Source organism: Simochromis diagramma, unplaced genomic scaffold (assembly GCF_900408965.1).
Source record: "Simochromis diagramma unplaced genomic scaffold, fSimDia1.1 OVJJ01000216.1, whole genome shotgun sequence".
Classification (NCBI taxonomy): domain Eukaryota; kingdom Metazoa; phylum Chordata; class Actinopteri; order Cichliformes; family Cichlidae; genus Simochromis; species Simochromis diagramma.
Genome location: NW_024386883.1, coordinates 7,786,037 through 7,811,410, shown reverse-complemented (window position 1 = coordinate 7,811,410; position 25,374 = coordinate 7,786,037). Strand labels below are relative to the sequence as shown.

The 25,374-nt window shown below is 41.0% G+C and overlaps 2 protein-coding genes and 4 non-coding genes across 8 annotated transcripts; 5 read left to right on the top strand and 1 right to left on the bottom strand.

The window, feature by feature from the left end:
- Positions 1-236: 236 nt before the first annotated feature.
- Positions 237-5,584, bottom strand: htatsf1 (HIV-1 Tat specific factor 1). Of its 2 annotated transcripts, none has more exons than XM_040032062.1 (10): positions 5,473-5,584; positions 4,066-4,230; positions 3,389-3,635; positions 3,120-3,167; positions 2,840-2,994; positions 2,457-2,620; positions 2,251-2,347; positions 2,023-2,112; positions 1,791-1,928; positions 237-1,035 (listed from the first exon to the last, which is right to left on the bottom strand). In XM_040032062.1, exons 2-10 carry the CDS (start codon positions 4,228-4,230, stop codon positions 781-783), a joined length of 1,359 nt encoding a protein of 452 aa, XP_039887996.1. In that variant the 5' UTR covers positions 5,473-5,584; the 3' UTR covers positions 237-780. The 2 variants fall into 2 exon arrangements, with proteins under 2 accessions (XP_039887996.1, XP_039887995.1); XM_040032061.1 differs by lacking the exon at positions 5,473-5,584 and adding an exon at positions 4,659-4,850.
- Positions 4,963-9,489, top strand: bod1 (biorientation of chromosomes in cell division 1). 2 transcript variants are annotated; one of them, XM_040032066.1, is made up of 4 exons: positions 4,963-5,279; positions 5,493-5,617; positions 8,372-8,586; positions 8,666-9,489. In XM_040032066.1, exons 1-3 carry the CDS (start codon positions 5,130-5,132, stop codon positions 8,583-8,585), a joined length of 489 nt encoding a protein of 162 aa, XP_039888000.1. In that variant the 5' UTR covers positions 4,963-5,129; the 3' UTR covers position 8,586; positions 8,666-9,489. The 2 variants fall into 2 exon arrangements, with proteins under 2 accessions (XP_039888000.1, XP_039888001.1); XM_040032067.1 differs by having other exon boundaries at positions 8,645-9,489.
- A 1,655-nt stretch (positions 9,490-11,144) lies between these two features.
- trnad-guc lies at positions 11,145-11,216 on the top strand. The gene has a single exon. It is a non-coding gene; the product is annotated as a tRNA-Asp (tRNA).
- Positions 11,217-15,008: 3,792 nt separating this feature from the next.
- trnad-guc lies at positions 15,009-15,080 on the top strand. Its single transcript has one exon. It is a non-coding gene; the product is annotated as a tRNA-Asp (tRNA).
- A 582-nt stretch (positions 15,081-15,662) lies between these two features.
- Positions 15,663-15,734, top strand: trnad-guc. Its single transcript has one exon. It is a non-coding gene; the product is annotated as a tRNA-Asp (tRNA).
- A 540-nt stretch (positions 15,735-16,274) lies between these two features.
- Positions 16,275-16,346, top strand: trnad-guc. The gene has a single exon. It is a non-coding gene; the product is annotated as a tRNA-Asp (tRNA).
- Positions 16,347-25,374: the final 9,028 nt, after the last annotated feature.

Here is a 25,374-nt window from a genome sequence, read left to right as displayed (position 1 = left end):
TCTTGTTTTAAGATTCCTCTCATATTAAGGCCGTTGATGTTCCGAGTAATGTTCAGTCTTTGAAAATCACTTTAATAAAACTATTTTTTAGAACCAGCAATCATCTTTTTGTTGTTTATAGTGTAAATATGTCTTTAGTAGCCAGCTGTAGTGAAGATTTGGCAATATGCTGAATATAAATACACCTTACAATTTGCACCAAGCGGCTGAGTAAAATAAATGTACAAGGAGTCCCGTTTTTCAATTTTTATGCCATTTTTATGTTTTTTCTTTACAACTGTTGCTCAATGATTTTTGCAGTGTGTGCAAACGCTGATTGTTTCTCCCTTTGCAATCTCACATTTCCATCATGTGATTATTTTATGTTCCAATGCTGCTCGGAAAATTGTCAGTGATTATAGAACGAAACAAAGCAAATGTGAAATAAAATGAAAAACATAATGAAGCCAAACACATTCATATCCAACAAAGTTTCAGTCTCTCTTGTGTTTTGTCATTAATATTTAGCTTTGTCAGCATAATGCATAGTGTCAGCAAACTGCACTGAATTATGGGAGCGCTGTAAGGTGTAGCAAGCTGGTTGAGTGCATGTCTAATTACAGGGTGAACCACAATGATGAAAATAGGTTAGAGAAAATTAGTTTTATTTTCTACATTACAAAACAGCTTAAACTATCCAAATTCCTCCTCCCTTTCTCAACAGGAAGTTTTCCCAAAGTTCACTTTAAGCAGGACATCCTAGTTGGTTGACACAGGGCCATAAAAGGAGGATGAGAGTATCTAAGCTTCCTCATCCTCACTTCCTGCTAGGCTGCTGTCAGTGGAGTCCACTTCCTCCTCCTGTTGCTCCTCTGAGGACTGCGGTTCTGATTTGGGTTGCTGCTCTGGCTCAGTGGTGCTGGAGGGCTCGCTAGGTTCTGTCGCTGTGCTGCTCTCTGCAGGTTTGGAGTCCTTCTGCTGTTCTCCTTCTCCACCCTCCAAAAACTGTGACCAACCCTTCAGCCGCTCCTCTCGCTCGCGTGTCGTCTCTTCTACCTGCATGTACAGATCATGAAAGGCGAGAGATATTACCACGTGTAGAGTCTAAGGCAGTCTAATGTATCAAAATAATTCAAATATAACCTGTTTTACTTAAATAAATACCAAATGGGACACCGTGCAATCACTGAGTCTACCATGAACTCCTCTGTGTACCAAATTATTCTAGAGATACATGTCAGGCTATCTGTCTGATAGTTAAATCTGGCCTTAAACTGGGTCATGAAACAGGACAATTACAAAACATTCTTTTAAAAAAATACATTTAAAATAAAATAAATATGTTCCCTAAAATTTAATCAGCACCTCATGCAATAAAGTGCTGCTAGCACCCAAAAAAGTGACAATAATGTACATGAACTACAGTAAAAAAAAAAAAAAAAAAGATGTACTAACTTTCAGGCACAAAGCACATGTTGAACTGTACAACAGAATGCTAAAGACAATTACAGCTGTCAGAAAAGCTCAGTGGATCTCCTTTAACTGATAAATGAAAGTGAAAGAACAACCAAGTAAAGCTTTAACTGCAAACAGAAGCACAGAAAACGAAGCAGACTCTGAAATCTGTCCCTTGGAACAATTAAAACTTTCGCAGATTTCATTTCATGCAGGAACCAAAACGTCACTTAGAAATTGTGAAACTTACTCCAACTTGTCAGGGAGCTAATTATATGACAGGCTAGGTATTACTACTTTTGACTGTGAATCACCAAGACCCCCAAAACCTCAATATTTCTGTTGTCTTTATTTACCTGATAGTCTGTTGTTCCATCCCAAAGCTGAGCAGATAGCTGCCTTCCTCCAAACCAGCGCCCGTTGAACGACAGAATACAAGCATCAGCTTCCTCAGGCTCCTTAAAAGCAACTGATGCCACGCCGTCCGGGTGTCTCTGCAGCACAAATACAGCCACACATCCACTTCATCTCAACTTTTTATTAACTAATTTCCTACCACGACCTTCAAAATACAGAAATCAAACTCACATCAAAGAGGATGACCTTCTTAACTTCCCCAAACTTCTCACACTCACTCCGCAGATCCTCACGATACTCATTCAGCACCAGTGGGTCCTCCTACAGAGAGCAAAGAGATTAATGCACAATGCTGTGTGTGTGTGTGTGTGTGTGTGTGTGTGTGTGTGTGTGTGTGTGTGTGTGTGTGTGTGTGTGTGTGTGTGTGTGTGTGTGTGTATACACGTGTTCCTCTCACACCTCAAAGTCACTGGGATGGAACATATTCCTGATGATGACAACTTTTTCATGCCTCTTCCTCGCGTCTCCTTTTTTCTCTGGCCTCCAATCCAACTGTCTACAAAACAAAACAAAGAATAAAGAAACAGGGGCCAGTAGTGCTTCTACTGAGGAGTTCATTCCTGCTACACAGAAATAAACAGATAAGAAAAGAAAACAGAATTTACTTCTGCTGCTGCTGTAGCTTCTTCTTATAATCTTTGCTTTTCTTCTTCTTTTTGCTGGCGTCATACTGCCCCTTCAGCTCAAATCGTGCTGCTTCCACATGCAGTTTATAACCTCGGACCTCTGACTCATCAATCAGGCGTATAGCCAGATCCACAGACTCCTTCTGCAGAGAACCACAAACAAGTACACACAGTCATTTGACCAGAGTAAAGAAAGCAAGAGCAGGAGATTTGTCTATCCACTCAACAAGAGGACTACAAATAACGTTGTTGCTCCACGTATTCTATGGCACCCTCTACGGCCAATATTGCCAATATTAAGTGACAACATTTGCACAGTTATGGTGCGTGTCTGGGGCATTGACCGAGCAGGACAGACTAACCTTTAGATAGCAGCAAAGACCATCTCCCTTCAGATTTCCTTCTTTGTCTTTGTAAAGTTTGACTTTGTACTCTTCGGTGATGGGGTCCCTCATTACAATCCCACACTTTGACATCAGCTCGGCAAACTCCTCGGAGCTGATGTCAGGAGGCAGGCCTGAGAAGAAGAGACCAGGAGAGAAAGATTAGAGCAAGAGAGCGCCACGTGATAAACAGAGTCAGGTACTTTATGGGACGCCAGCTTCTTGGCATTCAGAAGAAGGATATGTAGGTGATACTAACCTGACACGTAGACATTCGTGTTTTTACTTTCATCAATATCAAACCATCCTACGGGCAGAAAAAGGGAAACTGATCAAAAGCGACATTCCACTTACAACTTAAAAATTGCACATAACTGTATAAATACAGTTAGTAAATTAACATAATAACAGCAGCACAATTTCTTATTAGATTTATATTTCTGTGTGTGTGTGTGTGTGTGTGTGTGTGTGTGTGTGTGTGTGTGTGTGTGTGTGTGTGTGTGTGTGTGTGATTGGATGTCAGTTTACCTTGCTCAGCTTTCCTCTTCTCCCCTTTCTGTTTGGTTTCTTTGCCTGGCGTCTCATGCTGCTCTGAGGCCGAGTTTGGGGCGGGATCTTCTGGTTTCTCCTTTTCTGTTGGTTTTTGTGGTGGTTTGCTGTCAGGCCCGGGTGCTGCTGGGTTGGTGCTGGTCAGGGAAGCGTTCTTTCCATCCGGAGCCGATTTCTCAGTGAAGCCATAGTTGGCCTGGTAGGCTGCCATGAAGTCCTCTGTTATCTAGAGGAACAAATCAAACCTACTTAATATTAACACAGAAATCAACTCTGACCAATTTTGACACATCTAATAAAAGCTGTTATCATAAAATAAATGATAACTTTGTTTTTTCACTTTAATTTTACTAGTCAGCGCTTTTATGCTATATAAAAAAGAAAACTACACACTTCCAATAGCCAAGTAAGAAAACTATAACAATATAGTTGCTGTATCAAATACCAACACTCCACAGGTCAGTGCAATACCCTGTACTGTACTAACATCTCTCCAACAGCTGAAGCATGGCCAGAATGGGGTCATGCAACAGGAAAATGATCCCAAGAGCAACAGCAAGTTTTTGACTGTATTTATAAGGTAAAGCTGCTTCAATTCAATGTAGACTAAAAAAAAGCTTAAGAAAGAAAAGCTGAGAGTCAAAGAAAGCTCGTACTTTGGGAAACCAGGCCTTCTTTTCATGATCCCAGTCATACACAGTCCCATCCTCTGGATCGGTGTAGGTGTATGGGTCTGAGCCATCTTCCTTTCTCTGACCATAGAGCTCTTGCAGGCGCAGCTGCTCCATAAACTCTTTGTTGGGATCTGATTCGCCACTCATCTACGACAAGAAAGTGACACATTAGATTACCATGTTCAGACATATAGAGAGACACTGTATGACAACTTTATCACACCGAAATAGCCTGGATTTAATATCCTGCTCTGGAGTCTTGCACAGGTTCATGATCTGGATATTACTCACCCATCTAACTGCCACTAGCCAACTAATCACATATGAGTACCATCATTGTTACTATACTGTAACTGCCGAAAATGTCAGCCAGCTGCTTTAATCCTTCACAATGTCAAGGATAACAACCGACAGCTGGACTCAATGTGAGCTAAAACCTACAGCCCGTCTTCAAAAGGGGGCTGTATCTGAGTTAATATCAGGTTAATTCGGTCATTCACCTCTGCTATATTTTTATGTCCGTGATTAACACTTAGATTAAGTGTGTTGATGTTAGCCAGCATGGCTAGCGTTACCTTTCACAGCGATAGTCCAGGCACAGTGAGCTCTGGCTGGTGCGAAAGTTAACGGTGCAGATTATCTTAGTCAGACCCCCGCCACAGAACCAGCTTTGTGCTTTGAATGTGTTTTGAATTATTCTTTTTTTTATTTCTAAATGAACGTTTCAGCGCAGCCCGCTAACGTTTTGATTTACCCTCAGTTAGTAACAACGGCACTAAAACGAAGTACATCCGAGGTTATGCCACTTGTGCGCATGCGTGGAAGAGAAGGGGGGGAAAAGGGGGCATTCGATTTGCACTTCTGCTTCTACCTTTTTTAAAAGAGCGTCTGCTGTTCAGCAAGACTAACGATCACTTTGCCCGCCGTTTGTTCGAGGGTAATGAATCGAACGTACGTCTTGTAGAATAACTAGTGTGGATAGTTAAGTGGTTGGCTAGTTCAATGCAGCTAACAGGTAAGTAATAAAATAGTCTCCTGGGTTTGGCATGGCCGAGGGAAGCGGTAATGTTAACGTCAATCCGGCCAACCTCCCACCGGGAGACCCGCAGCTCATCGGGATGATTGTGGAGCATCTGAAAAACCGGGGTCTTTTTGATGAGTTCCGTCGGGACTGTTTAGCCGACGTCGATACAAAGGTAATCTACTAACTCTGCTTTGTTTGTGTTTAACTTTAGCTAACCTGACACAAACAAAGTTATCCGTGTCAGTGCCACTTTAACTGTCCTAAATCTATCCGAGTGTCTTTTTAGCTGGCTACAGTATACTACAGTATACTTTCAACGCACAGTGTACTCCGTTACTTAGTGTGCGATATTGCTGCATATTTACCGCGCTGTTGTTGTTGTCAGCCGGCCTATCAGAACCTGCGACAGAAAGTGGACAACTTCGTCACATCGCACCTGAGCACGCAGAATTGGAACCCGTCCATCAACAAGAACCAGATGAGGAACGGACTGAGGCAAAGCGTTGTTCAGTGAGTGTTTCCTTTGAGCTTTTTGCAACCTTTCAGCTCCTGTTTAGAATGTACTACACATGTGAGCTTCCAAGGAGCTTTTTTTCGTTTACCAATAGTTCTGCAGGCTTTCAGAAGGTCTTTCAAAGTTTTTCTTTGAACATTTGCTGCTTTTTCACTCGTTTTTAGTCCAGCCTTTGTACCTGACTATTGTTTTGTTTGTTAAGCCATGTAACACTGGCTTATGAATCCTTCAAGGAAAAAAATGGGCACCTAACTCAAGGAATGAATCTTTCTTGTTGACACGTAACAGACAAAAACGGTATCTTTTGGCATACCATCTGTTCCGGTTTCTTTAGTTCAATCTATGAAAAATGCCAAAGATAATGCAGTTTGACAGACATAAAATGGTATTTTTGCACCAACAAGCTGACTGCCAAACAGTCATTAGCTGAAAAATTGGTGTAGCTCAGCATGGTGTGCAGTGTGTCCTTAAAAATATGAGGACACTGAATGAGTTGCAAGCCTTAACCCTTGTGTGGTGTTCATATTTTTGTTACTCAGCCAGTGTTCATGGGTCTGGTGGACCCGCCAGAGTTTTGGCTTTCCAAATTAACACTATCAAACAATTTCATGTTAAATTACTCAACAGATGTTTACTTCATCCCAATTACAAGCCATATGAACAGCAAACATGGTTAATTTTTCCCTTTACCTTTGTTAGATCACATTTATGAATTAATGTGCTTCTTGGTTGTTTTTTTTTTTGTTGTTTTTTTATAAAATGTTATTAAAAAACTAAATCAGTTAAAATCAAGTGGAGTGAGTGGAAAGACACAACACATTTACACGTGAAGCAATAAGTTTCACAACTAAATGTGATCAGCTGCTCATCAATAGTGACATTAGGCCCAGGGTTGTAAAACAGGGGGAGGTGGTGAACACACTTATCCCACACTGTCCTGATGGCAGCTAGCTTGTCTCTCTGCCGTCGAGCTGGTCTGTCATCTTGGTTATCAAAACGGATAATCCTGGAAATTTTGTGGAAGTTTTCCAGAGACATTGATGCACGGAAAGGTTCTTACCGGTTTCTGCATCCCACAGGGATTCTGTGGATTCCCCTTTGGACCTGAAAACTCCTGCAAGGATAAGAACCTCAAAGTAGGCCTTTGGGGTTCTTAGATGAATTTGGTCCATCTCCTTCCACCTCTCTCCTTCTAGATTACTGCAATCCAGAATAATTTTCTGGATGGAATCTGGGATGAAAAGCTCAAATGAAGACTTGATGTCCTGCACATGAGTACCTGTCAGCCGTGTTGGCCCTGGCTTATCACAGTAACAGCTCTGCAGGGTGGCTCATTTCTTGGGCAAGAAGACCATTCAATTTCACCATTTACTGACATCCATATTTCTTCACTTGCTGTCTGGTGGGCTTGTTCTGGTCCTGGAGCTGACTGCAGATGGGGTACTCGTCTTCGTTTTGTTACTAAATGGTGCTAAACCTCATCCTCTTCTTCAAAGTCACTGTCAGACTGAATTTTCAGAAATGTGAAATATTCTGAAACCTCTTTGTCAACATCATCATCCGAAGCCCCTCTCTCTTCCAAAATCAATCGGATGGCCCTCGCAGTAGATAATCTTTTGCCATCTTGATCAGTTGTGATAAAGAACCACACTGGCAAAGTCTTATTTATAGCATGTCCCTAATTTGCAGGAGGGACAGGGTATGAGAAAATAAAATTTGGATCCCTCAAGAAAGAGGGTAAAATGTGTGGGAATGTAAGAGCAGACGGTGTCGATAGTTGAATTTTCAACAATGTTGCAACTTTGTGCGGGAGCAGGAGGGGAAGAAAACACCATCAGCAGCACCAGAAAGGAGGAAGACAGAGCGTGGGAACACAGGACCTACACTTTCAACACTTTTATTAGACCTGGGTCCAGTGGACCCGAACACCTTGTATGTAATGTAAATGCGTGGGGGGAGGTACAGTATGAGGTCATTGAAAATTAGTTCGGATTTATGTTCTTCACAGAAAATAAGCCAAAGCCAATGAATTTCAGGTTGGAAAAATAATTAATTGTTGAATTTTTCTTTTGAACAAAACTGAAAACGGGTCTCACAGACCCGAACACCATACAAGGGTTAAAAACTATCTACAGCACATGAACAGCATTGATCTTCAGTTGTCTGCCTGATAATAGGGTTAATTAACACAATTGACGATGTCACCTATAAAAATTAGTTGATGTGGAATTTCATTGTTGACGTGTCATACACTAAAACCACATAAATGTGTTTTTGTAACTGCAACACACTACAGGGAGGTATGAGGGCTTATCGCCTATATCGTCTGCCAAGACTGCGCTCAATATTAATGAAGAAGAACGTAGCGCCAACCACAAAACAGGATGAATAAAACAAATAAAGTTAAATGCAGACTGTGCAAACCTGAGCTTTCCTTCCACGACAGCACTACTGCAGTGCACACTCACATGTTGGATTTTGGGGTTTTTTACATCTAATTTCTTTACGTAAATTAGTAAAAAGACTGTAGTGAACAGGTTATATATAAAATAAAGAAATGATCTGTTTTTGAAGTACTCACTTTTTGGGTTTTTGTGTTAAACATTGTATTTCAGTTTATGTTTACACATGCTTCAATAAATTGGTGTATCTATTTCCCATTTTCCTAGCAAAATATAAAGAAATGAGGAAGTGACTGAAGACTTTTGCACGACCATGCACTCAGCCATAATTTATTTATGTATTTTAAGATCGGGCATGCTGGAGTCTGGTGTGGACAGGATCATAACTCAGGTCGTGGACCCCAAGATGAACCACACTTTCCGACCGCACATAGAAACAGCCATCCACGACTTTCTGTCAGGGGACAGGAAGGAGGAAAGCACCTCAAGTTTGAACTCTGCTCCATCTGAACAGACAGAACCACAAGAGGCTCCGTCTGCCTCTGGCCCCAAAACCCCCTGAGGTGTGTGTTTAAAACCCAAAGCACAGCGTAAGGTCGACAGCAGCTCAAAAATGAGTAGTCTCTCTCTCTCTCGATACAGGCACACATGCTGGTCTCTAGTGGTCTGCACATTGTGTATGGCTGCATTAACCTTTGGAAAGGTGCAGCATCGGACGGGTGGACGATGAAGAGGAGGAAAGAGGAGGCTGTTTTGTGCCTCCAGGTCAATGGATTAGTCAGGAGTGTGTCATTGCTCCTGCGTGAGGCTGCTGCGGGAGAAGGGCTACAACGCTGAGTGGTGCACTGTCGTCGTTTGAGTGTGGATTGTTAATTTTTTTTCGGTACTGGCTTGTTTTGTTTGTTTGGGTTTTTTTCCAATGTGCATTACTTTTTTTTTTTTTTTTTTTTTTTTTAGCAATTCTATATTTTTTTTAAATACAGAGCCAATTGTTCACTCACTCTGTTTATGCCTATGATATAGACATTTTCCAGTAATTATGTTTCCTGTTACTTTTTTATTTTTATTTTTTATGCTTGCACACTGTCTCCACTCATTTTTGATAGACTGAGGGGAAAAAAAATTAAATTACTGAAGAACAATGCAATGAATGAATTTGTTTCATGTTTACAGGCCATAATTTTTCATTTCATCATGTCAGATTTTTCTTTGGTGTGTGTGTGCTTAATATGAAGTTTGTCCATCTCATGTGCTTACATTAAAAACAACTGCCACCATGTCCCTCTTTGTCTTTCTCTACCTCCTCTTAGTTGCTAAGCTTTCATCAGTGGATACACCATATTTTTATCAGTTTGTCTTTAAAGGAGATGGCAATACAGTTAACAGAGAGGAAATGACAGTAACGCTTTTTAATGATGGAAACCTCTGCAGCAATTTCTGTGTAAAGAAAGCTGGTGTATGGTGTTTATTAGTTTTCTTTGTTAAGTCTAACATAAAAGAAGCTGTCTGACGCAGCATTTCGCTCAATATGATCATTACCTGATGCTGCTGAAGTGAAGCAGAGCAAAGTCAAAGATGTTTTATTACAGACACAGGTAAGCGTTTTGCAATTTGGCATATTTTAAAAAGTTTAAATTTTTCCAGTGTTGAACAGTAAAAATGATGCGTTCTTGTCCGAGGTCATTAAAAAAAAAAAAAAAAAAAAAAACAGCGGGAGAGCACTGCACACAACGGTAGACTGATGCATAATAAGCAAGCGAATAATACAGAAAACAGATTTGAGATGGGGAAACTGTTCTTGAAGAGAGAGAGAGAAAGAGCAATGCAGGAAGTGCGATAGTGGTGGAAGCAAATCAGCAAAAATAAAAGGGAATTAATTAATTAAACGATGTTTATCAAACCTGAAGCGTAGTTTTGATCTTCTTTTGCTGTTTGTTCAGTGAATTTTGGTTGGAGAGTGACAAAACCTGCAGCTTCAGAATCTGTGTGCTGTAGGCTTTCAGCACTGAAGGTGTGTCTGTGTATGTTCTGGCGTTTCTGGAAAAATAGATTCAGGATTCAATGAATCGATATGGCGTTATTCAAGCTAAAATTGATTTAAATGGGAAAATCGATTATTTAAACACACCCCTAATAAGAACGTGTCCATCTTCCATCTACCATGTACCTAAACGGTCCCGAACTTTCCAATTCATTCTCTATGGGAGTCCTAAACCACTACGAATGTAATATATTCTTTGTCCACTATAGTCTTCTGGCGCTGTTGCAAATTTATACAGTCATGTTTGGTGGTGAGTATCCCCGCCTGTCACGCGGGAAACTGGGGTTCGATTCCCTGACGGGGAGGCAATACGTTTTCATTCATAATGTTAAAAGTCAGACTGTGACATTGATTGATTGATTAAATCTTTATTTTGAACATGTTGAAAAAGTACAACAAAATAGAATTAAAAGAGACAAATGAACAAAGCAAAACAAAAGGAAAACGAGCAACCACAACTCCAAATAACGTTCACGTTCAAAAAGGAGCAGGAAGAAGCATAAACTTATTTAATCCCACCCCTTTTCCACTATCTAGTATCAATAGACTACAGAAATACCTCCTTGCAATTACATCCTTGGGAAGGTCCTTAACCACTTTAATGTTTCAGGGTTTCCTTGAACAGACTCAGGAATTAAACAATATTCAAACACATGACAGTTACTGAACTTGTCTAAAGTGTAGCCTCAGGTAGAATAGAAAAGTGCTATATAAAAACTAGTCCATCTACGATTTACCGAAACTGTTTCCAATTCCTTCTCTATGGGAGTCCTAAACCACTACGGATGTAATATATTTTTGTCCACTATTGTCTTCTGGCGCTGTTTCAACTTTATACATGATACGTTCATTATGGTTGTTTTGGAAGAGGTTTTGTCTCTTTCGTTGACGATAGAGAACTTTGCGTTGAGGATTCTAGTCATTATAATCTCTGTCCGCTATTATTTGCACGTAAAACTTGATACACATTACAGGCGTGCACAACTTGACGTATCAAAACGAGGGAAACAGCGATACTATCACACTGAAGACATAGTTGGGTCACGATCGGTACTGCAACATACGAGACCGAAGACACCTTCCTCGTTAGTATAGTGGTGAGTATCCCCGCCTGTCACGCGGGAGACCGGGGTTCGATTCCCCGACGGGGAGGCAACATCTTTTCATTCTCAATGTTAAACGTCAGACTGTGACGTCCTTGGGAACGTCCTCAACTGCTTAATGTTTCAGGGTTTCCTTGAACAGACTCAGGAATTAAACTATATTCAAACACATGACAGTTACTGAACTTTTCTAAACTGTAGCTTTAAAACTCTCCCTGGACAGCGCTTTCAGTGCTCAGGTAGAATAGAAAAGTGCTACATAAGAACAGAGGCGGAGGCAGACATTTGATACACCCGGGTCTTAGCCCTAAAGGGTAGTATGCATGTGGGATTTGGGAGGGGGGGTTAGAAATGACTGAAAGATTAATAGGCTCTGTTTTGGGTTTTGTTCAAAAAAGAATGACTTCATATAGGGAAAAACATATACCACATATGCAGGACACCTTAAACTATTTTTTTTAATTAAGCAGCAAGGCAGAACAAAATCAGGGCTGTATCAAGACACGAGGACTAAACCCCAATTCAACCAGACCCAGAACTGATCCGGAATTAAAACAGGACTATAACAGTTCAAAATCAGGACTACTTAGGATTTAACCAAGACAGAACCAGAATCAGAACTAGATTCCTTAATCATAATTATGCAAATTCTCATCTTTTGCATAATTATGATTAAGGAACTGACCTCCCAGCCCATTGTTCCCTCAGTGGGCTGGTTTAAGTCATTATGCAAATGTACTGTTTATAAGATTTGGGAAAACCTGCAGTCAGCTGAGACTGAAGAAGTCACTTGGATGAGTGACGAAACGTTTCTCCCACAAAACGTAACGTCCAGATGAACAGAATCAACTTTTGGAGAATCATTCTCCTTCTCCCTCTCTGTTCCTCTCCCTCCCTCTTTGTGCTGACAATCAAACCAAACACCAACATCATCAAATATACAGTTAAAACCAGATATTTACATACTCTTCAGATAAAAACACAAACACTTTTTTAATTGTAACATCAAATCAGACTAAATGTTTATTTTTTTAGATTGATAAATATAAAAAACATATTTGTTAACTTTAAGAGTAAAGAGAGAAACTATCTGTATTTCTTAATTGTAAATGGCACCAAATTGTATTCAAAACTGAGCCACACTTATGGAGCTCCGCAGTTCTTTTCCTGGTGTTTTGGTTGACATCTCTTGATTTTCCCATTTTAAAGAAACAGGCTCTGTGTTTTGCCTTATATGCATCCACAGGTGTGCCACCAATTTACTCACATGGGCTCTACTAACCTATCAGAAGCTTCTTCAGCTCAGAATGGAATCGTCTGGAGTTTCTTATTAATTAACAATAAACTTAGTGTATATGTGCTCCTAAATTTGATGAAAGTGATAAAAAATAGACAGCTCTGTCTCTCTTTATTCTGACATTTAACTAATTCAAAAGATATTTCAATATTTATTTATCCAAAACAAAACAAGTTTACTCTAAATTGATGTTGCACAGTAAAAAAAATTTCTTGCGTTTTCCATAAAGTGTATGTAAATATCTGGTTTAAACTGTAAATATACTGCTGTGTATTGAAATTCCTCTTGTTTTGCATAGAAATATACTGAACAACATACAAAGGATAATATATAAAATAACATTTACCAGAGTTGAAAGAAGCCCCTTATGTCCATTCTTGTATATCAGTACATTACTGAAACCGATTTATTTAGTCATGGAAGATAACAACTGAAAATATGAAATAAACACACATGTAAGCTAAGACTCTCTAAAGAAACAGCGTTGTTGTTGTTCGGCTTTTCATTTCACCATTTGTTGATTCACTCGAAGAGCAAGTAATGTAATATGGGTCAAGTGATCTGTTTGACATCAATCTTTTGTGATACACCGTCATATTTACATTATTTGTACAGTACGAATGATTTGCCTTGGTACCTGGTCAAACTTCTGTTCTCCTCTGTCTGCCTGGCTGCGCTTCTCCAACAGCGCACTCGCAGTGCTTCAAATATTGTGTGTAGTTTTTGTTTTGTCAGCCAGGCATCTAACTATGAAAAAAATACACTCCAAAAGACCCCGGGCTTCTGAAAAAACAACCCGGGCTTAAGCCCAGTAAGCCACCCCGCTCCGCCACTGTATAAGAACTAATCCATCTACCATTTACCGAAACAGTTTCCAATTCCAATTCCAATTTGTAGATTACAGCTCAGCATTCAATACCATCGTTCCCTCGAAGCTGGACAGGAAACTGCAGGATCTAGGACTGAGCAGCTCCCTCTGCAGCTGGATCCTTAGCTTCCTGTCTGACAGACACCAAGTGGTCAGACTGGGCAGCATCACCTCATCCCCCATCACACTGAACACTGGTGCTCCACAGGGGTGTGTACTGAGCCCTCTCCTGTACTCACTCTACACCTACGACTGCACAGCCACTAACAACTCCAACATCATTGTGAAGTTTGCGGACGACACTACAGTGGTGGGTCTTATCACCAATGGTGATGAGACGGCTTATAGGGAGGAGGTCAGCGCCCTGACCCACTGGTGTCAAGACAACCATCTCACCCTCAACGTCGCAAAGACAAAGGAGTTGATAGTGGACTTCCGGAGGTGCAGAGAAGTACACACCCCCATCACCATCAACGGCGCTGCTGTGGAGAGAGTGAGCAGCTTCCGGTTCCTTGGTGTACAACTGGCTGAGGATCTTACGTGGTCAGTACACACAAACAAAACAGTGAAGAAGGCGCAGCAGCGCCTCTTCTTTCTCAGGAGACTGAAAAGATTCGGCATGAGCCCCCGCATCCTCAGGACCTTCTATCACTGTGCCATTGAGAGCATCCTCACTGGATGCATCACCACCTGGTATGGCAACAGCACCGCCTACAACTGCAAAGCTCTCCAGCGAGTAGTGCGGTGCTCTGAACGGATAATTGGAGGTGAGCTTCCCTCCCTCCAAGACATCTACAGGAAGCGCTGCCTGAGGAAAGCGGGGAGGATCATCAAGGACTCCAGTCACCCCAGCCATAAACTGTTCAGACTACTTCCATCAGGAAGGAGGTTCTGCAGCATCCGGTCCCGTACCAGCAGACTGAGAGACAGCTTTTTCCATCAGGCCATCAGACTGCTGAACACGTCATAGACACCTCAGCTTCACTACTGGAACTTTAACATTATGCACTCCATACTGTACAGTAATGCCACTGTTTTGCACATGTCTCAACGCTGTATATTTTTATATATTTTATTTATTGTTTACTCTATTTAATTTGTAAAATATGTGTACACACACACACACACACACACACACACACGTAGAAAAATATTTAGTATACACATCCAGAAATGCATATACTATTATATATTGTACATATATTTATTAGTTTCAGATGTAGCCATTCTTGTATTTTGCTTGTTTACATTATTGTATTTTACACAACTCTGTTGCTTGTGAAGCTCGCACACAAGAATTTCACTCACATGTGCTGTACCAATGTACCTGCACATGTGATGTGACAATAAAAGTGATTTGATTTGATTTGATTTGATTCCTTCTCTATGGGAGTCCTAAACCACTACGGATGTAATATATTTTTGTCCACTATAGTCTTTTGGCGCTGTTTCGACTTTATACATGATACGTTCATTATGGTTGTTTTGGAAGAGGTTTAGTCTCTTTCGTTGACGATAGAGAACTTTGCGTTGAGGCTTCTAGTCATTATAATCTCTGTTCTCTATAATCACTGTCTATTATTTGCACGTAAAACTTGATCTACATTACAGGCTATCTGACTGTGGACATAGTTGAGTCACGATTGGTACTCCAACATACGAGACCGAAGACACCTTCCTCGTTAGTATAGTGGTGAGTATCCCCGCCTGTCACGCGGGAGACCGGGGTTCGATTCCCCGACGGGGAGGCAACATCTTTTTATTCTCAATGTTAAACGTCAAACTGTGACGTCCTTGGGAACGTCCTCAACTGCTTAATGTTTCAGGGTTTCCTTGAACAGACTCAGGAATTAAACAATATTCAAACACATGACAGTTACTGCTCTTTTCTAAACTGTAGCTTCAAAACTCTCCCTGGACAGCGCTTTCAGTGCTCAGGTAGAATAGAAAAGTGCTATAAAAGAACTAATCCACCTACCATTTACCGAAACTGTTTCCAATTCCTTCTCTATGGGAGTCCTAAACCACTACGGATGTAATATATTTTTGTCCACTATTGTCTTCTGGCGCTGTTTCGACTTTATACATGATACGTTCATTATGGTTGTTTTGGAAGGTTTTTTTTTTCTCTTTCGTTGACGATAGAGAACTCTGCGTTGAGGCTTCTAGTCATTATAATCTCTGTCCGCTATTATTTGCACGTAAAACTTGATACACATTACAGGCGTGCACAACTTGACGTATCAAAACGACGGAAACAGCGATACTATCACACTGAAGACATAGTTGGGTCACGATCGGTACTGCAACATACGAGTCCGAAGACACCTTCCTCGTTAGTATAGTGGTGAGTATCCCCGCCTGTCACGCGGGAGACCGGGGTTCGATTCCCCGACGGGGAGGCAACATCTTTTTATTCTCAATGTTAAACGTCAGACTGTGACGTCCTTGGGAACGTCCTCAACTGCTTAATGTTTCAGGGTTTCCTTGAACAGACTCAGGAATTAAACGATATTCAAACACATGACAGTTACTGAACTTTTCTAAACTGTAGCTTTAAAACTCTCCCTGGACAGCGCTTTCAGTGCTCAGGTAGAATAGAAAAGTGCTATAAAAGAACTAATCCACCTACCATTTACCGAAACTGTTTCCAATTCCTTCTCTATGGGAGTCCTAAACCACTACGGATGTAATATATTTTTGTCCACTATTGTCTTCTGGCGCTGTTTCGACTTTATACATGATACGTTCATTGTGGTTGTTTTGGAAGGGTTTTTTTTCTCTTTCGTTGACGATAGAGAACTCTGCGTTGAGGCTTCTAGTCATTATAATCTCTGTCCGCTATTATTTGCACGTAAAACTTGATCTACATTACAGGCTATCTGACTGTGGACATAGTTGAGTCACGATTGGTACTCCAACATACGAGACCGAAGACACCTTCCTCGTTAGTATAGTGGTGAGTATCCCCGCCTGTCACGCGGGAGACCGGGGTTCGATTCCCCGACGGGGAGGCAACATCTTTTTATTCTCAATGTTAAACGTCAGACTGTGACGTCCTTGGGAACGTCCTCAACTGCTTAATGTTTCAGGGTTTCCTTGAACAGACTCAGGAATTAAACGATATTCAAACACATGACAGTTACTGAACTTTTCTAAACTGTAGCTTTAAAACTCTCCCTGGACAGCGCTTTCAGTGCTCAGGTAGAATAGAAAAGTGCTATATAAGAACTAATCCATCTACCATAAAACTTGATATACATTACAGGCGTGCACAACTTAACGTATCAAAACGGGGAAACGGCAATACTATCCCACTGTGGATATAGTTGGCCCATCGCGTAACGGAGAAACAGCCAATCAAATGGCAGCTTTTCGGGCATTGGGAAAAAAATTGTTTTTTTTTTACACTGAACTGTCTGAGCGCGGGTTCGAGTCCTGGTTGGGACAAAGGTTGTGTTACATTATCAAAAGTTAAACACCATTTTCAATTTACTTATTGTGGGTAACATTTTACATTATATAGTGCTATGGCCTGTGGAGCAATTTTCCTGCATTACATACCTATACTGTCACAAAGTACATAACTCAGACTAAACTGTATCATCACAGTTTTGAGATGATACATACCAGACATATAGTCTACAATTATGCACACATCCAACTTTTAATACAAAGACTAAAGCTAAAACTATAAACTGCTAGTTTATATCTATTCATTTTCCAGCACAAACTCAGTACTGACATCATTACTTTATTCCAGTCATGCTCTTGCCTGCCTTCACCGAGCATGCTTTAAATCTGTTGCTCTTCTGCTTCTGCGTTTCAGATCCGCAGCCATGCAGCCCGCCTCCTCTCCTTTCTCCTCCTCACTGTGGTCACTCAGAACCCTGTCCCAGCCTCCATCTTCATCTTCATTACTATCAGCATGTTGACTCTGGGGTGGTGGTTGTGCAAAATCCTGTCACTGCTGGGATTCTTTCTGCTATGATGGGTCATTAAAGTCTTAACTGCCAAACAGTTACATTTATTTCTGTATCTCAATAAATCATGTTCAGTTTTTCCACATGATCTCTCCTTATTGAACTGCTTTTGTAGATAAGCTTCAAGCTAGCAAGCAAAAATACCTGAATCAAAAATATTATCACCAGAAGTGAGAAACTGTCTGCAGCTCCAGCCAAGGCTGGACTGGGACAAAAAAATCGGCCTGGGCATTTTGACTAGAGACCGGCCCACCAGGATAAAGATTGAAAATGTGACGTCATTCAGGGGTAAAACCGCAAAGGATTCTGGGAACTTGTGGCAAGAGGTACTAGCGCACGCAGGCTTTCAATTGAACTCAGTTACACAGCGATAAAAAGAAACCCAAAAAATGTCAAGAAGCTGTTGTATTATTAACTGCAATAGCCGGTCGCATGACAGCCACGGGAAGCCGACGGGTAAAGAGATCGTTTTTTTTTTTATCGGATTACGTCGTTGAAGAGAAATTTTTTAAGCCATGTTTCCGAAGTAAGAGCCTACGGATGGTCTGGATATACCAAATATAACGTCTCAGAACACTCGAGCTCACAGGTTAGTCTGCTCCAAGCATTCCCACAAAGGTCAGAGTTTTGTAGTAATTAATACGTCATTTTTCTTAACATAATTGGTGATATGGGTTACAAGCAAGTCTGGCGCTGAACAGAAATTGTCGCGCTATGCTCCTTTATTTATTGTGCATAAATAGTGAATTGTCCTGACACAATATTGCGTTTCGCTTCTGTTATTACCATGGTACATTGACAAAAACATATACTTTTATTCACAGGATAAAACAGTTGTTTTGTATCACTAATTGTCCAGTACGATTACAACATACAATATTATTGTCACTGCTACATTTCTGTAATGCTACCAGAAATTATTTCCACTACTAATTAATTACCGTTGAGCTCAAAGGTTATATTAATAAACTGTTAACGAATGTGTATTTATGACGACGATTTGTGAGACTGGTAAACTTACCTTTGTTCGTACGATGGTCTTTCGTTCTACACGGTGCATTTCAAGGTCCTGTACCGATCCGTCGGTAAACTGTACCTGGGCTTGTTGCAGTGACCTGAAGTTAGTAAAAACTTCATGAGTGCATGCACTCACTCCAAGAACCGTATAATTATAAATATGAGCGTGGTGAAAGTTGGGCAGCACGCTAACGTCTTTTGTCCACTCTGTGTGCTCGTAAGGGTCTGACCCTTTCACTCCTTTGATTTTTTCCTCATATCTTTTCTTTGTCTTTTCGTCGAGTCTGTCTTTGTATGGACCGGCATTGTTCTCCTTTTGTTTTGTACATTCCTTTTTTGTGCGGCAAAGAAAAAACAAGAAGATATTGGAACCGGAGAATGAACGTTTTGCGGTACTGCAAATGCTTGCATTTGATGCGGTACTTGGTTTGTTTTGCCACGAGTTCCCGGCATGCAATGCGCGAAAATCACGTGATTGCTAAACAAGGGGGCAGGCGCATCCGGCCTCCTCGGCTGTAATTGGTCCAGCCCAGAGTCGATCATGACCAACTGGCCAATCCAACACCTTTCATTATATAGACCCTTCCTAAAAAAAAAAGGAAAAAAAAAAAATCCATCGGCCCATAAAAACAAAAAATCACCAGCGGCCCACCGGGCAAATGCCCGGTATGCCCGATGGCCAGTCCAGCTATGGCTCCAGCTGTGTGCTGCATTCATTAAAGATAACTTCAGACATTGTGTGGTTGTCAAGTCTGAAACAGGCTGTACAGTCACACAGATAAAAGACAGCAGTCATGTTTCTAATAATATAAATGAAAACAGAAAGATTATGAAGATAAAAGCTGTGAGACCCCTCTAGAGAAAGGATGGCTTGTTAACATTACATGAAGTGAATTAGAAATAGTATGTAAGCTTTAAGGCCAGCACTCACAATTTATTAAAACTGATTACCTGATGGTGAGCACACACAGATATATAAACATATAGGTGAACTCTAAGAAGAAAACTGTGTTGATATTTTTGCAGAAAACTATTTATTTACACTTTTATATTTACAATCAGTTTTTATTTATATAAACAAAAGAAACATTCACAACTAGAACAAAACTGTCTCATGTACAATATCAACTGTTTTCTTCCACCATACAGCCAGTATACAACTATACTATTAGAGGAACATTGCAGGAACATGGCCAGAACACACAAAAACAAGAACAAGACAATATATAAAAGTTCACGTTCAGGCTCAGCTTTGCAGAGTAATTCATGTAAAACTATTTTACTCCAGTTCTGAAACCTTTCATTTGAAAACCTTTGTTTGCTCCTGAAGATCCTCTGGGTGTGGACCCTGCTGCTGCTGGCACAGCGACTAGTTATGCAGAGACAGAGGACAGAGGCATATGAGACAGAAACAGACTTAGCCATTATCACTTCTGACATTTAGTAATAACGCAGTACTTACAGCTCTGTATGTGTAGTTTTACAGGTGAGATGCTCAGCATTGCATCCTCCAGGTCTTTATCCTCATCCATCACAGGGATGGATGAGGATACAATTAGACAAATTAGCAACAATTAGACAAATATGTACTGAATTTATATTTCACGTCAACAATGTTATTAAAATATTATTAAAACAACTTACCAAGAGGTTGTTTAGTTGGGGCATTTGTAGTAGCAGGCGCAGACTGCTGCTTTTTCCACAGTTACTGCTGCAGCTTATGCATCCATGTTCCTTGACTGCAGCTCTTCCTCATGATAAAGTCTGCATAGCCGTCACCTCTGCCGTCCCAAATCTCCTTCCAGGTGCTCTTGGCTCGTGAACCAAAGCCAACCAGCTGATCATCCTCAGAGGCTTCTGCTGCATCACTCACTCTGCTGGTCTCCTAGTCCAGAAGAGTCTTTAACTCTGTAAAGCTGAAGGTATACTGTACAAATGAAAGGAAACTCTCGTTGCCATGCCCTTCTTCCACAGAGGTCCCTGCAGCCTCTTGCTTCTGGAGATCTTTGATCAGGTACATGGTGTACCCGACATCACAGTTACTGAACTTTTGTAACTGTAGCTTCAAAACTCTCCCTGGAAAGCGCTTTCAGTGCTCAGGTAGAATAGAAAAGTGCTTTACAAAAACGAATCTATCTACCATTTACCGAAACTGTTTCCAATTCCTTCTCTATGGGAGTCCTAAACCACTACGGATGTAATATATTTTTGTCCACTATAGTCTTCTGGCGCTGTTGTAGTTTATATATGATACGTTCATTATGGTTGTTTTGGAAGAGGTTTTGTCTCTTTCGTTGACGATAGAGAACTTTGCGTTGAGGATTCTAGTCATTATAATCTCTGTCCGCTATTATTTGCACGTAAAACCTGATATACATTACAGGCGTGCACAACTTAACGTATCAAAACGGGGAAACGGCAATACTATCCCACTGTGGACATAGTTGAGTCACGATCGGTACTGCAACATACGAGACCGAAGACACCTTCCTCGTTAGTATAGTGGTGAGTATCCCCGGGGAGGCAACATCTTTTTATTCTCAATGTTAAACGTCAGACTGTGACGTCCTTGGGAACGTCCTCAACTGCTTAATGTTTCAGGGTTTCCTTGAACAGACTCAGGAATTAAACGATATTCAAACACATGACAGTTACTGAACTTTTCTAAACTGTAGCTTTAAAACTCTCCCTGGACAGCGCTTTCAGTGCTCAGGTAGAATAGAAAAGTGCTATATAAGAACTAATCCACCTACCATTTACCGAAACTGTTTCCAATTCCTTCTATGGGAGTCCTAAACCACTATGTATCGAATATATTTTTGTCCACTATAGTCTTCTGTGCACGGGTTGTCACCATTCCCAACATTTAAACTGCTACTCGGTTGTGTTAATTGAAAATCATTGCCAAAAAATGCAGCAGTGTATGTGTGGTACATACATAAACCATGAATGGTTATTCTGTACTGGAAAAACACCATCAAAACTATAGGAGCAAAAATTGAAAAAGAACTCAAATATGTTTTTTTGTCATGTGCATCATCAGCATCCAAGTTTATGCAGCAGTGTCCCTTCCTCTGGGATTCTTGTGCTTACAGTTTTCATTGAAGAGAAGCCCCGTCACTCTGAAATCCTCGATGAACTCTGGCTTTAATCCTAAAGTCAGTCAGTCGGCTTAGTGTGTGTGTGTTTGTGTGTCACTGCGGCTAATATTATTGATTTTACTCCTTGTTTTCGGCAGGTGACTGATCCACACGCTTGCACCGTGTGTATGTTTGCACTGTGTAAGATCCATTGGTCATCCTCCGCTATCCTCCTGTCTATCAATACAGTACTTGTGATACGTGTGATCATCTATAGATGTTCAACTGAATCATAAAAAAAAACATGTTTACTTATTGATATCTAGCAGAAATCAAAGCAAAAGAAGATAAACACGACAGAGATGTAGAGCTAACTGGAACATCTAACCTCACTTTAAGGTGTTTTGATGAAACAATAATGATTAAAAATAAAAGCTTTGGCTGAAAATATGACTTTATTGAATTATATTATGGCTACATTAGTGACATAAATTAAAAAAAAATGCAGTCATTGTGGTTTGGGACATTTAAAACCAGTTATATCATCCCTGAAGTTGTCCAAGTTTTGTAACCTATTGTACAAAACACATACATAAACATCTTACATCTAGTAGTGAGTCTGAGGCAGACATGTATCGTGTTTATCATGGTAAATGTCCTGCATTTGTATAGCACTTTTCTAGTCCCTAAGGACCCCCAAGCGCTTCACACTACATTCAGCCATTCACCCATTCACACACAGGCGATGGCAAGCTACATTGTAGCCACAGCTGCCCTGGGGCGCACTGACAGAGGCGAGGCTGCCGGACACTGGCGCCACCAGGCCCTCTGACCACCACCAGTAGGCAAACATGGGGTTAGTATTTGGCATGCAGTCAGGAGGCAGCCTGGGATTGAACCACCGACCTTCTGATTAGTGGCTGACCTGCTCTGCCACCTGAGCTACAGCCACCCCAATGCATGGGTCATGAGAACAAGAAGGCCCTGCATACATACTATTTGCACAGCGATGTGTGTGCACTGGTGTTGTTTTGAACATGCGAGTGTGCATGTTTGTTGTTGGCAGTGAAGGGTCATTGTGTAGGTGGTCACCACAAGCTGTGGGAGGCTGAATCAGCTTGAAAAGTTATGAAAATAGTCTTCAAACGTCCAAATATTACCCCGTGTGAGAGGATGTCTTCCTATACTGGGCCCCTGCATGAACACACACACACACAAACATGTTCTGTCCTTTTTTCCTTGACCTCCTGCTGCGCACACACAATGTTTCTCAGTCAGTCTTGCTGAAGGCCACTTGAATGCAGTGAAGATGAAGCTAAGCTGCCACTAGTTGAGCAGTAGAGTGAGAGTAGAGATGAGGTATTTGTTTAGCTCGTATGGAGACTCTGATGAAACTCCAAGACACGAGTCAAAACATTTAACCACAACAAATAGAGTGCAAGATGAGGAGAGAAAAACACGACATCGGAGGCTGGTCTTTATTCAAAATGTACCATCTGATTTTTTTTTTTTTTAGGAATTAATTTCATTGCTTAATATTTTAACAAGAAATATAAATTATGGCTCATAGCACGGACACACATGAGTGGGCGCGTACAGTTAGGTCCATAATTTGTTTCACAAAGACATTGGTCCGTTGGATGTAGACTTTAGGGAGAGAATGACTGCAAATGATTTTCAAACAACCTTTTAAAACAATCCAGTTATGTTTGTATGTCTGTATGATTACTTTTGAGCCTCTGGAATGGCTGACTGTGTAATAAAATATTCATAGTTCCTAAACAGTTAATGAAATACTTTTGTTAAACTGCTTAAATTAAAGTTGCAATTCCACGTGAAAGACCAACGCAAAGTGGTGTACACATGAGAAGTGGAACGAAAATCATACATGATTCCAAACATTTTTTACAAATAAATAACTGAAAAGTGGGGTGTGCGTAATTATTCATCCCCCTGAGTCAATACTTTGTAGAACCACCTTTTGCTGCAATTACAGCTGCCAGTCTTTTAGGGTTTGTCTCTACCAGATTTGCACATCTACAGACTGAAATTCTTGCCCATTCTTCTTTGCAAAACAGCTCCAGCTCAGCTCAGTCAGATTAGATGGACAGCGTTTGTGAACAGCAGTTTTCAGATCTTGCCACAGATTCTCGATTGGATTTAGATCTGGACTTTGACTGGGCCATTCTAACACATGGATGTGTTTTGTTTTAAACCATTCCATTGTTGCCCTGGCTTTATGTTTAGGATCGTTGTCCTACTGGAAGGTGAACCTCCGCCCCAGTCTCAAGTCTTTTGCAGACTCCAAGAGGTTTTCTTCCAAGATTCCCTGTATTTGGCTCCATCTTGTAAAATTACCCGGCCATACTGGATTATAGGGTGTTGGTGAGCTCATTATTCTAACGAGCTCATCAGGGGGAGTGTAAAATTATAATATTATTTTATGCCATGTTAGACCCCTAATTAAAGGTTGTGAATTATTATGTAGTTTTAGTTGGCATTATTCTCCTGGATTAGAAGAAGCTGGTAGCTATTGCATTAGTTAAACTGATTTGCATTACATTAGACTGCTGATTTATTGTGGATGAATGATATTGTTTTATGATGTTATAAGAAATACTGTTTGCAGAAAGTCATCGCCTTATTTGTCTGATTAGAAGAGAACGGAACATGCTGGAGTTTTCTGCCCCATCTCAGCAGGAGCAGATAAACGGGGAGCCAAGGTCGTAGCTTAGGCGCCGTGTGAGAGAAAAGCATGTGAATGTTTAGGCTTTTATGATAAGGTGGGGGCACCAGAGGCTATAAGAGTTTGATTAATGCTCCACCATTTTGAGATCTGAGGCTGTCTGCATACAGTGTCCATCTCCCACGCGTGTGACTATTAAAATCATCGTTTGACTCAACCCGGCCGGACCAGTGTTGTTATTGTGGTTTTTTCTCTTGTCTCCATCCCCAATTTTGAACTCGTAACAATCTATATTCCATCTTCCCATCAACTCTGACCAGCTTCCCTGTCCCTGCTGAAGAGAAGTACCCCCAGAGCGTGATGCTGCCACCACCATATTTGAGAGTGGGGATGGTGTGTTCAGAGTGATGTGCAGTGTTAGTTTTCTGCCACACATAGCGTTTTGCATTTTGGTTTCATCTGACCAGAGCACCTTCGTCCACATGTCTGCTGTGTCCCCCACATGGCTTGTGGCAAACTGCAAATGGGACTTTTTATGGTTTTCTGTTAACTGCTTTCTTCTTGCCACTCTTCCATAAAGGCCAACTTTGTGCAGTGCACGACTAATAGTTGTCCTATGGACAGATTCCCCCACCTGAGCTGTAGATCTCTGCAGCTCGTTCAGAGTCACCATGGGCCTCTTGGCTGCATTTCTGATCAGCGCTCTCCTTGTTCGGCCTGTGAGTTTAGGTGGACGGCCTTGTCTTGGTAGGTTTACAGTTGTGTCATACTCCTTCCATTTCTCTGAATGATCGCTTGAACAGCGCTCCGTGGGATATTCAAGGCTTGGGAAATCTGTTTGTAGCCTAAGCCTGCTTTGAATTTCTCAATAACTTTATCCCTGACCTGTCTGGTGTGTTTCTTTCTTAAAGTTGTATTGGCAGTTGGCAAACAATTGAAAAGTCTGGTGTGTTCTTTGGACTTCATGGTGTTGTTGCTCCCAATATTCTCTTAGACAACCTCTGAGGCCGTCACAGAGCAGCTGTACTTGTACTGACATTAGATTACACACAGGTGCACTCTATTTAGTCATTAGCACTCATCAGGCAATGTCTGTGGGCAACTGACTGCACTCAGACCAAAGGGGGCTGAATAATTACGCACACCCCACTTTTCAGTTATTTATTTGTAAAAAAAAATGTTCGGAATCATGTATGATTTTCGTTCCACTTCTCACGTGTACACCACTTTGTGTTGGTCTTTCACGTGGAATTCCAATAAAATTGATTCATGTTTG